The 13146-nt window shown below is 28.9% G+C and overlaps 1 protein-coding gene across 1 annotated transcript; it reads left to right on the plus strand.

The window, feature by feature from the left end:
• Positions 1 to 2511: 2511 nt before the first annotated feature.
• LOC130977153 (probable WRKY transcription factor 35) lies at positions 2512 to 6942 on the plus strand. Its single transcript, XM_057902182.1, has 3 exons — positions 2512 to 3562; positions 4209 to 4349; positions 4850 to 6942. The coding sequence occupies exons 1-3, from the start codon at positions 2904 to 2906 to the stop codon at positions 5523 to 5525; spliced, it is 1476 nt and encodes a 491-aa protein (XP_057758165.1). The 5' UTR covers positions 2512 to 2903; the 3' UTR covers positions 5526 to 6942.
• The last annotated feature ends 6204 nt before the right edge of the window (positions 6943 to 13146 follow it).

Consider the following 13146-nt stretch of genomic DNA (forward strand, 5'->3'; position numbering starts at 1 on the left):
ATGAAATTAAGTAACAATAATAACTTATTATTTATTTATTTATTTATTTATTTTTAACCAAAAATAAGGAGACTTGAATCTACGACTTTTTAGGTGAATATGGGAAGACTATGCCATTTGAACTATAACTCATTGGCATAGAACGATTTAATTTAGTTTCAACATAAAAGACCAATGTAATTTTAGTCCATACTCTAAACTAACCTTATACAGGGTTCATTTGTTTAAGCTTTCATAGAGAAATCAGTACTTTTATTTAAAGAAAATAACAACTTATTTTATTTTTGGAGTTATTTCTTTATACTTTTAAAAAATGTAGAAGTAAAAAATAAACAATTTTCTGTGTTGTTTGAGAAACATGTTGAAACCTGTTTCTGGTAGCTGTCACAACTAACATAACTAACAAATCAACTAATAACACAGAACTAATTTTAGTTTGTCCCTAATTAATTTGAGAAAGCTAGGTGGGTGTAGAAAGAGATTTTCGTTAGTGTATCTATCAACTAATGATCTTGAATAGGAATGTGTTGAACACAATGCAGTCTCTAGCTAACAATGGACTGATTTAAGACAAAATATTTTGACTTGTTATGAAAAACTGGATAAGCAGTTATAAGAGTATTGTGGTTTGATTATCATAGAAAATTACAAATTTGATTATATATATACAGGGTATGTATTCTTATCTCAAGAGAACAAGTTTTAGAATTACATTATCTCCATTGTGGACAAGATATATGAATTTGTCAATTATCTTTACCTGTATTTATTACATTCTAACATAAATATAACTTTTCATATCATCTTTAGGTCCGTATACCTATTATTATTATTTAAAAACGCTAATATGCAAAATACTCTCTTTTGGACTATTGGTTAACTCATCATGTAGGCACAAGTGCACAACACCTCCTCTACTTGACGTACACATACATCTATCTCTCACACTCACTTGAACATGGCTTTTAAAGCTACTTTTTACATTCTGATTGATTTGATCATTTAATATTTTTTTAAGATGTTCATGGCTCGGATTAATTCGAATTTGGGATAAAATGAAAATTGAATTAATTAAATTTTAATTAATTCAGATGGATTTAAAGTTGAGCTTTTTTTAGAGTAAATCTGAACCGATTAAATTTAAATTGGATTAGTTCAGAAAATTAGATATAAAATTTGAAAAAAATTAAAAATATTCTCTAAATAATAATAATAAAAATAAAAGCACTCTATATCATTAATTTAAATTTATATAACTATCCTAGTTTGAAAGATTTTTGGATTAAGAAATAAAAATATATATTATTGGATTTTATTTATTTTTTAATTAATATTAAACTAATCGAATAATTGAGTTAGTTCGAATTTTGTGATTCCAAAACTGATATCTGAATCAATTAAGGTTGGATTTAATTGAGCTTGACTTTGATTGTACTCGATTATTTAAAGTTCAGAACCAATACAACGGAATTGGATCGATTTTGAACAAATAATCGAATTATCCATATCCGTAAATATTTTTTTAATTCTATTTTTAAAAATTTGTTGTTCATTATTCTTTATCGAACCACCATTATACTAATCTCACTTACCGTCTTTTGCATATAATGTGAAGTCTATGTAATAAATTTTTAATCCATCATCAAATTATTAAATTTTAAATTCTAAATCTTGATTAAAGGTTAGATATTACTGATATTATAAATGCTTTTTTTTTAAAGATTAAATTATTAAATATTAAATATATAGAAAGAATTATGTATCTAACAACTAGATAGAGCATTTACACAAAATCTGCTTTTAAAAGTTTTGATGGAAAAAAATTTACCTGGAGGGAAAAAATACCCTAAATTTTGTAATAGGTGGTCCTTGTTTGGGTTGAAAAAGAGAAAACTGAATTTGTATATATGAAATTGTTGGAAGAGCTGTGGAAATTTTGAGATAGTGGTATGGTTATGTGAATATATTGATTTATTTATAATTAAAGAAGGAAAAACCCTTGCATATAGCTAGTTACATATATGCCAAAAGATGCATGAGTGGCATGTTCAAAAACATTCTTTTCTTTATGGAAAGATAGAAAGAGAGAAAGAAATGAGAGTGAGGAGGTGATTGAATGGGTCGAAACGTTTCTCCGAGAAATGCGGCTACTTGCCGCCTCTTTTGTTTCTTGTCAATTGTTTCATGGAAATGACCATTCTACAACCCCTTTCTTCTTTTTCATTAAGCAAACATATATAATCATTATTAACAAACACAGTGGCACAATTTGACCCTTGGATCCTGCTTCTTCTTATATCTATCTCTCACCTCTACACTTGTGTCTTTTGTATAAACTGTCATCATTATAGTATTATTTGTGAAATTGGACGGAAGCTAAGAGTAAGATGGAGGTTAATTAAATGAAATAATATTTAAAGGAACCAATAAGCTTGCCTTGCTTACACTTGTGTTTAGTTTATTAGTATTATTATACTAATACACAGAGGTACCCATTTGTTTGTTGTTTAGTTTTAAAAATGGGTTCTCTTTCTCTCTCTCTGCTCAAGTTGCGTGTGTGGGAGTGGGATGGAGGTGTTTATGTGTGAAAAGTCAGCGTCTTCTCTCTCTTGTTCTTCTTCGTATAAACCTCCTCATATCCTCTTTTGTTTGAGAATCGAGAAAAGAAAGAAAGGTGTATCTGTATAAAGCTACTGTAATTTAATTTGCTTTTTCGTGCTTCTTAATAGCCATAATAACTCTCCCCACAAAAACACTCTAATCCTATATATTCATAACCCCGTAACGGCGTAACCAACTGAATTACTCAATATCCTTGCATGCTTCAATTCTTCACGTCTTCCACATGACAACAGAATAGAAGCACTTCGTTCTTCATTGTTAACGGAGAAGGTGGAAAAAGCATGTGCAGCAGTAGCGTCAGGGCACCAATGGAGAATAATAATAATTACAAGCATCAGGGTGATTTAACCGATATACTCCGTGGAGGACCATACGGCGGTGCTGCCACTGCTTCCGATGAACCGCCCTCGTCATATCACTGGCAACAGCAACTTGAAAACGACACCACCGCCTGCTACTTTGGGGATCCATTCTCAACCATGAGAGATCCTTTCCTTCACCAGCTCCACATCCCTCCTACTTCTTCCTCCTCTTACTTCGAAGAACCACCGCTACCACCGCCACCGCTGCCGCCGCCGCCGCCTCCTAGCTTGCCTACTCCATGTTATAACAGTTATGGTGGTGCACACCTTCAACATGACATGAGATCTTCCTCCTCTTCTTCTTCTTCCTCTTCTTCTTCAATTAGCTGCAACAACATATTCTCCAACATGATTCAGATCTCTCCCAGCACTAATAACACTTCTTCTTCTTGTTCCTCTTCGTCTTCTTCAAAATTAGCCATCTCTTCCTCTTCTTCTTCTCCTCCTTCTATGCTCTCAAATGTTAACGCCATGGTCAATGCAACGTCAATCCCCTCCAACAAGCAAGATTGCCATCTTCTCGACAACGCTTCCGCACTTCAGATCTCATCTCCGCGCAATCCCGCTCTTAAGCGCAGGTACTCTTCTTTGTTCTTCTTATGATGAATTATGTGAAACCAAAAAAAAAGCATATAAATTAATTAATTATTATTATTATTCGCTAACTCGAGAATTAAATTTTTAATTTTAATTCTGATGTAGTATATATAATTTTGGGGCCGGGTGTTACTGTAGAGAAAATAGGGTTTGGCATGAGTTAGGTACTTGTTGAATTCATTCATTTAAGTGTATTTTTCTTTTCCTTATGTTTTCCAAATTTGTTTCCGTTGACTGCACACACACACAGACTCCGCTTCAATTAGTTTGGTTTGGAGGGAGATTCAATTGTTTCTTTTGTTTCTTTGTTTCGTAGGGTTTAATCCACCTGAAAAGGTACAGTTACCTGCGCTATAGCTATGCAAAAACTGAGCTTTCAAGCAGTTAATTGTTTCGACCAGCTACTTTTCTTTTCCCACCTGAAATGTCCTATTCATTTCATCGTCATCCACCATCATACGGACAAAAACTTAACCCCCTTGCTTGCTCTTCAATTTTCAAAAACAATAATATTTTTGAGATCTTAATTGATATGCCATGTAAATGTTACACTATATAATATGTATAACATAAAGTAATTAAATTAAATTAATTAAGTTAAATTAAATGTATGTGTTGTATGTGCAGGAAGAATCAGGCGAAAAAGGTGGTGTGTATTCCTGCACCAGCAGCTGCAAACAGCAGACAAACTGGAGAGGTTGTTCCTTCAGATTTGTGGGCTTGGAGGAAATACGGTCAGAAACCTATCAAAGGTTCACCTTATCCAAGGTAACTACTTCATTCACATTCTTAATTTCTTTTTCTTTACCTCCTTATTAATTACAATAACATCCATCAAATATTAATTAAAAAGTAAAAACACGCTAGCTAGATGCAACAATTAATAATGTACACATATTACTATCAATATGTGTATGTATTCTTATAGTAAGTTATATAATATTGCTGACCTATAACTGAAATCATCAATTTCTTGCAGTGTACTACTGTGTCTCTTCCATGTTTCTTGACCATTATTCAACACTCACACCTTCGAGGTTTTAAAAAACACAAACCACATACTATTTAACAAGCTTCAGTTAATTTCTTTAGCAACCCGAAGTTAAAAGCAATATCTCCTTTTAATTATTATTGATTGAAGAAATGACATTGTCAATTTATCAAAATTATACAATTTGATTATTGTTGGTGATAGAGAAGTTAAATTTGTGTTTCTTAAGATGAATAAGGCTGTGACATTAATTATTATTTATTTTTATTATTATTAGGGGCTATTATAGATGCAGCAGCTCAAAGGGTTGTTCAGCAAGGAAACAAGTAGAGAGGAGCAGAACAGACCCAAACATGCTTGTTATTACTTACACTTCAGAGCACAATCATCCATGGCCTACTCAGAGAAACGCTCTTGCTGGTTCAACAAGGTCTCAGCCATCCAAGAACAACACCAATGCTAATATTGCTTCTTCAAAGAATTCAGAAACCTCAAAGGTTTCTGGTAATAATAACAAGCCAAAGGAGGAGAATAATAATCAGCAGCATGAGATAGGCAACAACAACAGCCAAGGAGGGAGTGCTTCAGTAGTGAAGGAAGAGATGGATCATCATCATCATAGCAATCATGATCTTGAGCTTGAGTTGGATAATGATGAAGAATTCAGTGACGGACTTTCATACAAGCCATCAATGATTGAAGAGGGTAGTAATAACAATAACCAATCTTCTGAGGATTTCTTTGCAGATTTGGGGGAAATTGAAGCTGATCCATTGAACCTGTTGTTCAGTAGTCATCAAGGTTTCAATGCAGGTGGTGGTGGTGGTGGTGGTGATAATCAAAGGGAATCCAAGGCCTTAGATCCATTCAAGCTCTTTGATAATTGGTCTTCAGGAGACACTAATAACAACAACTCATCATTTGAAGAACCTAATAATAAGGGAAGGTTATAACAAAGACCTTCAAAATCACAAGAAAAAAGCACCCTCTAGTAGTTAATCATACTCCAATTACATTGTGGTGCAATATCATCATTATTGAAGGTCATGTTATATATACACCTCTCTTATGTTATGGTTTTCTTTAAACTGATTCATTTTTCTAGTACTAGTCAATTATGTATTTATTATTTTATTATTATACAATAAAGTGTATTTTTTTTGTTGAAAACGAAAAAATTGCACTTTATTAAATAAAATAATGAATACATAATCATCTTCTAATTGATCATCAGTGTTGTCTTTGAAATGGGTCATGCGGCCTATGGAAGAAGATTTGATGATTTGAGAGAGAGATTTTCAAACCTTTTTCTTTTCTTGTTATTTACCAGAACAACAACAGTTACAAGAGAGTGAAAATGAAAAGGAAAAAAAGAGAGAGAAAGAGTGCTGGTTGATTGGAAGCAAAACCAAAGGAGTGCCCACATTCCTTTTGGGAATATTGGTGGATGGGACAGAAAGCTGAGGAACAGAAGGTTTGAACAGTTGATGGCAAGTACAGTCACTTATATATGAATTGTATTGTATATGTGAGAGACATGATTCGAAAGCTCAGTGATGAGGATGGAGTAGATTAGATTGATGATAAAAAGGAGGATTCATCTTTTCAAATTTCAAGTGATGGCCACAATTATCTGAACCCTCCATAGTTTCTTCACTTTCCTCTCATGTCTCAAAGAAAAGAGTGGAGTTCGGAGATGATCATCAACAATTTGATCAAAGAAGACAAAAGCATATAATATAATATAAATAGGGTTAATTAAAGTTATATATTATATTTTTTATAGTATAATATAAAGCTTGACTTTTCATATCAGTCATCTTCTACTAATCTAGGGATGTGTGACATAAGGGTGGGAAAATGCATGCTTTGGTTCCTCGGCTTTCTGTTTTTCTTTTATTATCCACCAACTTGTGTTCCTTGTTTTCAATTTATTATTAATTTCTTTCTTACATTGCTACTTAACTTGATTAGTGCTTATTATTGTTTCATATATACTATTTTGTATATTCATGTACGTGGACCTTCTTAATTATTATTATGATTTTAGATAACAAGGTTCCAGCAAAACGAGGTTGGCAATTAATCATTTTGCATGTGCATGATCCCTTGTTTCTGAATTTAATATTTTAGGGTCCTCGATCAGTTTAAATAATTATAATATACTACTAGGTTTGGATGATTGTAATGCATAACATATATAAAAATCATATAACAGCTAGCGAGGAACCTGCATCTTCCTTAGTATTAATTTTATGCCTCATGATTTGTAATTTGTCAATGCTTATGAGATAGAACAGAACTTTACTAATTAATGCAAATGTTTGTAATAAATTACTGGATTATTTAATTTACTAATTATTTTGGCAACTGTCACAATAAATATCAGGGTTTCTTTTTTAATTAAAATTTCAAAATATTTAGTTAAGAATTGCTGGTGAAGAGATAAAACTGTTTTGGCACATAGATTAAAGATTTGCATTATTTTTCTACAGTTGTGAGGGTGAATTATTATTACTTTTTTCCGGGAACAGCAGTGATGTATATGATCCTATTTAGAAATGAGACACCCTTTCTATTGTAAATGAACTTTAATACTGTGTGTACCAAAAACTGTAATAAAATTTTGTAGTATAACATAAGCATTTATTGACACAATGTACATCTACACATTATTCTTGTTCACACACACACATGACCATAAATAATTGTTGGAAATTTCGATAGCCAACAAGTTAAGGAATGTCATCCAATATTATTGTCCTCAAGTTCTTTGATGGTTAAAAAATTTATTTTTCTCCCTAGTAAAAAAATTTAAACTTGAGACCTTATTGAAAGGACGAATATCAACTATTTTTTAACTATAAGTGTTGCACCTACTTAAGAAAAAATGAAAATTAAACTTGCGAATAAATATAAGAACTAACTTTGAATTGGTCAATATTAGTTAGTTAACTTTCTATTATTGTTAAATTATTTTTTTTATCCCCATTTTTGAAAAGTTTAGGATTTATGGATTAGAATTTAGATGTTATAATTTAGGATTTAAAATTTAAACAAAAAATAATTTAAAAATATTGAGTGATGTTAACAAAAAAACAAAATTGGTTTTTAGTTAAACTAAAAAATTATATATATAATTGACACACTTGTTGACTTTAAAAATTATTAAACACTTTTCTTTTACAAATTAATTACCATATATAGCTCTATCAAAATAATTATTTTGGTTATTCCTAAGAACCTACTTATTTTTCTATATTTGTGATAATATAACATGAGCCTATTTACAAAAGAAATTATTATTGGATATTTAAACATAAACATTCTTCATGCAATTGCAATATATAGACACATGTGCATGTTAATGTCAAATGCATTATATGATTAGCGGTTATATGGTGAAGGTGCTACTCTATATATCTTGTGTCTAAAATGTGACATTTTATGCCTCAACTCAACACCTTCAACTGAAGCCACATATCTCCAATTCATAATGGAGACAACTTTTATTTTGCTCAAGCTAAGTTATTGGCTTTGGTCTTGTCAAATCCATGAACTTTAGTGAATTCCATTCTCACTCTCCTTACAAAATAATGAAGTCACTTCCCTAGACAAGCTAAGGAAAAATAAAATAAAATAAAATAAAGTCCAATTGGTGCTTTTGCAGATATATGGGGTTACCTTCTCCTATTAATTGATTGACAAGTAAGAGCCATTATATATGTATTTCAAGGAATAATAATAATTATAGGGATCAGCTGCTAATAATCTCTTTTTTTGTGGGAGTAACTGTAGTTCATGATTTTGAAGAAAGAAATGAGAGTTGTCATCAATAGATGACTCAGATCATGGTGGATTTTATATTCATTATATATGCCAAAAAAAAATTACATATTTAAATTTTTTGTTAGTCAAATTTTACTAAGTTGTTGGTCTAAGTCTAATATAATAAAAATCAGTTATAATTAGCATTATTTCAATTTTTATTATTTAATTTAATTAGATTTAATTCATAAAAAAATTAAATGTGTATGTAACATTATAAAAAAAATAATTTGGGTATTAATGGATATTAATTATTTTTTTATTAAAATCACAATATATTTTTATATTCTTTTGTATAGAGATCAATTTATGAATCACTTATTCAAGTGATTTTTAGATTATAAATAAAAGTTGAATTTTTATTTTAATAAAATTGAAATTTATTTTTTTCATCAATTATACCAATAATTATAGAAATAAAATATTATAGATAGAACTGTTAAAATGGACTAAATCTATCAAGTTAGTCTGTTAATGCGTTTTAAAATAGATGAATTTTTTATTTTAAAATTATACCTGTAGACATGAGCAATTAAATAAGTCATTTCGTTTAACTCTAATAAAATTGGACTAGCCTGTTAATTTTTTTTCTTAAAAATACTATTTTTTTAAAAGAAAAACAACCCAAACTCAATAAAATAGACCATACATGTAATTTTTTTTACCTAAAATAACGTATTTTGTGTTTTTAAATAAAATTGTTATTTTATTACCAAATAAATAAAAAATCTAATAAATGAGCCCATCTATTTAGCCCAACGAATTTTCATTAAGACAAACTTCATATTTATAGACTTATGAATATTTGATGTATAACTAATTAACCTAACATGATTAAAATGTTGAACCTAATGCAACTTTGATCCATTTAACAAACCTAATTATACGAATTCGTTTTTCAAATGATTGATCTTAAATATTCCTCTCAGGCTTCTTAGGGCGGTGAATTAATTTTCTGTATTGTGTGCATCAATCTTAATATGATTTGATATAAAATATAAATTTTATTATTTAAATTAATTAATCAAATATCTTTTAAAAAATAAAATCTACAAATAACAATATATACGTCAAATATATGAAATAAAATTATTGATACGGCTAAAATTGGTTGGTTTTAGTTAAATTTCTATTAGACTTGAGATATTTTTTTAAATTATATTTTAAAAAAATTATGAAAATATTTTAGATTAATTATTCCAGGAAGAGGTTTCTGCTTATATGAAAGCAAGCTTATACCCATAAATACTGAAAGAATAGAAAACAAAATAATAATATTTTTTTTTTCTTTGGTAGTCATACATTATTTTACTATTATTTTATAAGTTGTTGGTTGCCAATCATATCTGAGCTATAGCATATAAAAAGGTATTAAATTTTCAAGTTCACATGGATTTGAATATTTAGTTGTCTGAATCGTACTAAATAATAAACTATAAGTAGAATTCGGCTTTTAATAAATATAATATTTAGTACATTGAATAATTTATTGTTTTGTTTCCGTTTTATTTATCTCTCAAAATTGTTATAAAATCTGAATTTCAGAACCGATTTTTTTCATGATAATTGCTTCATTATAATATTATTTGATACGTCTATTATAATTCAGAAAAAAAAAACCGAATTTTATTGAATATAGCAATATATTTCATATTCTGTAACTAATAATTCTAAATGCCAATATCAGACTATTCGAAATGCCAATTTCATTATAATATTACTTTCTTTCTTTTGCTTCCCTCTCTAATCTTGTTGCCACAAAATAATTTTGGCTGAATTTTTTGTTGACAGATTGTTGAGTTTAAAAAGTTGGTTCTCTATTTAAATCAGAACTAATGTGGTGATAAATAACTTTTGAAGGCTAAAGTAGTCGCGATTATTTTTTAATTAACTAAGAGAATGCCAGAAATTTTTCGTGGGACTTATTAGTAATCAATGTCTTAATATATTTAGAAAATTAATATGATAAATGACAAGTTTTTTTTTTTTGTTGACTAGATAAATGATAAGTTGATAACTCTTTGAAGTATTGAATATTTTAATTATAAGAGGCAAGGTTTTGTGCAAAATAAAAATAATTAGGCTTATATATTGCTTATCTTCTAGGAGTGATGGCAGTGAATGTAGAAATCTTTCCACCAACGATTCACTTCAAATAAATTTAGAGTCTATTATTCATATTATTCACAAAAATAATTGTCTATCTAATAAAGTTCTTTGCAAAATAACAAATTCGTGTTGAATCAAGTTAAACATCAATCATTTCAAGATAAATGTAAAAAAAAAAAATATTACACTACTGAACCAACTTTTAATTAGTCAATATTAGTTAATTTTAAAATTTAGATTTATAATTTAAAATTTAAAATTTAAAATTTATGATTTAAAATTTAGATTTAAAATAACCAAAAAGTAATTTTAAAAACATTACTTGACTTTAGCTCGAAAAAGTTAATTACCTATCATTACTCATAAAAAAAGTTATGTATAATCGATTGTCGTGTATACACTAATTTGATATGATGATTCAAGACTAATTTGATTTTAATGTCAAATTCCACTTTAATTTGAGTACCGTTCTCTTTGTGTGGACTTGAAGTTATGCATATACTTGGTGGCCATCGTCATCATTAATCATGTGTTAGATTATGAGAAGAAGAGCATATTTTTGGGTGGAGAATTTCAAAGATCAATAATGAAAAGGGAAAGGCATTTTTCACTTTCAAAGTAATATAGTTCCTTAATATTTTTTATATAGCCAAAAAAAGAAGAGGAAAATTTTATAGTAGGTTATCTCTTTTGTTTTGTTTGGAAATTTCTCATATCTGTTCATATAATAAAAATTTTATTTCTTCAACTTCAAACTTATAAGAGTGATATAGTGTGCATATATGGAACATTTGACTTACAAAAGAGATGTAAACACCACATATTTTACCTAAAATTTTAAGTGAACAGGACATATAAAAATTATCTAACTATTGTCTATCAATAGGAGTAATAAATATTTTCTAGAATAAATAGCTATTTTTTATCATAAAAAATTCAGACATTGACAAAATTAATCATAAAAAATTGAAATTAAAGTTATATTTATATAAGATAAATTTTATTTGACAAAAATGATATATAGTTAAATTTTTGTTGATAATTCTATAAATATTATCTCTCCTATTCTAAATCGATTCATCTATTTTCTCTCTCCACAATCATTGCCGCCTACCATACCTCTTTCAAGAAGCCTTTAAGATTGGCATCATCGAAGGCGAAACGATTCTCAACAAAGATATATAGGGTTGGTGGCATTGGCATTGAAGAAGTGAAAGAACTTGTCGGGATTGCGCTCCGATTTGATTTTGTCGAGGGTGGAGGCCAATAAAGATTTTGATGGAGAGGTGGCAGTGGTTGATTCAGAAATAGTTGCATATGACCAGATGCGGTGGTGGCTGCAGTAGAAAAGAAATTGCAGAGTCTACGAGTGAATCGTATTAGGGAGAGAAAGTAGATGAATCAATTTAGGGTAGAAAGGAATATTTATGCAATTATTAATAAAAATTTAATAATTGGTTATTTTTATCAAATAAAATTTATCTTATATGCGTATAACTTTAGTTTCAATTTTATTAGTATCTAAACATTTTATGATAAAAAATAATTATTTACTCTATTTTCTATGTATACCTATGTAAATAATTCTCAACGAATTAACACAGCAGAAAATAAATAAAAGAAACAGCATAATTCATCAATTCTTAAGTAATTTATCATATTATTTTTTATTTTTTTTATTTGGACCACCAAGATTCTTAATATATCTTTTGAGTTAATACTCAAAATCGTCCTTCAAAGATACCCCGATCTCTATTTTGGTCCTCGAAAGATAAAGTTAATCGAAATCGTCTCCAAAAGATACACGACTTGGTCACGTTAGTCCTTCAGTTGGATGATGATGTGTCACGTTAAGCGCCACGTGGCACATGACGAAATGGCAGGTTGATGCCACGTGTCACGAGATAATTGGTTGACGTGTCATATCAGTGACACCTGGCATGTCACGTGTCAGGTCAGTGACACGTGGCATGTCACGTGTCAGTTGACATGTAAAAAAGTTATTTTTAATCAAAATAGTCTTTGAAAGTTCAGACGTAAGTCATTTTCATCCCTAAAATTTTAAAAAATAATCAAATTAGTCATTATATAATTTTTTTTATTTTTTCTTGATAATATTAAATTTGAAATACTTTTTGAAACTACTAATTTTAATAGAAATGTAATTAACAAACAAAAAATTAGTAATAGTATTTTTTCTTCTTAAAAATTTTGTCAATAAAATTATCTCTCTTTTTAAGTCTTCTCAAAATCTCTTTTATTCTTTTCTATTCTAAAACTTTTTTCTTACATTATCACATTTTGCTAGAATATATATACTCAAAATTGAAATGTATGTATTTGTTAACCTAAACAAAGTTATATGCTCAAAATTAAAATTTATGTATTAAAAGAAAAATTATATAATCTATCTCAAACATATGAAACACACAAAAATTTATGTAATTTATTATATGAAACATATGAAATACACATATAATCTATCATAATAAATTTATGTTGTGACCTTTCCATGTTTAGGAACTTGACTACCTTGTTGGGGTTGTATCAAACCCAAAAAGGCCATTTGCTGCCATTGTGAGTGGTTCCAAGGTCTCATCCAAAATTGGAGTGTGTTTATTATGATAAATTATATGT

The sequence above is a fragment of the Arachis stenosperma genome, chromosome 4 (assembly GCF_014773155.1).
Source record: "Arachis stenosperma cultivar V10309 chromosome 4, arast.V10309.gnm1.PFL2, whole genome shotgun sequence".
Lineage (NCBI taxonomy): Eukaryota > Viridiplantae > Streptophyta > Magnoliopsida > Fabales > Fabaceae > Arachis > Arachis stenosperma.

Excerpts from the sequence above, each read along its gene's own strand:
- LOC130977153 (XM_057902182.1), top strand. The coding sequence starts at position 2,904 with ATGTGCAGCAGTAGCGTCAGGGCACCAATGGAGAATAATAATAATTAC. Across the intron at positions 3,563-4,208 it reads AATCCCGCTCTTAAGCGCAG|GAAGAATCAGGCGAAAAAGG; the intron begins GTACTCTTCTTT and ends TTGTATGTGCAG. Across the intron at positions 4,350-4,849 it reads AAAGGTTCACCTTATCCAAG|GGGCTATTATAGATGCAGCA; the intron begins GTAACTACTTCA and ends TATTATTATTAG.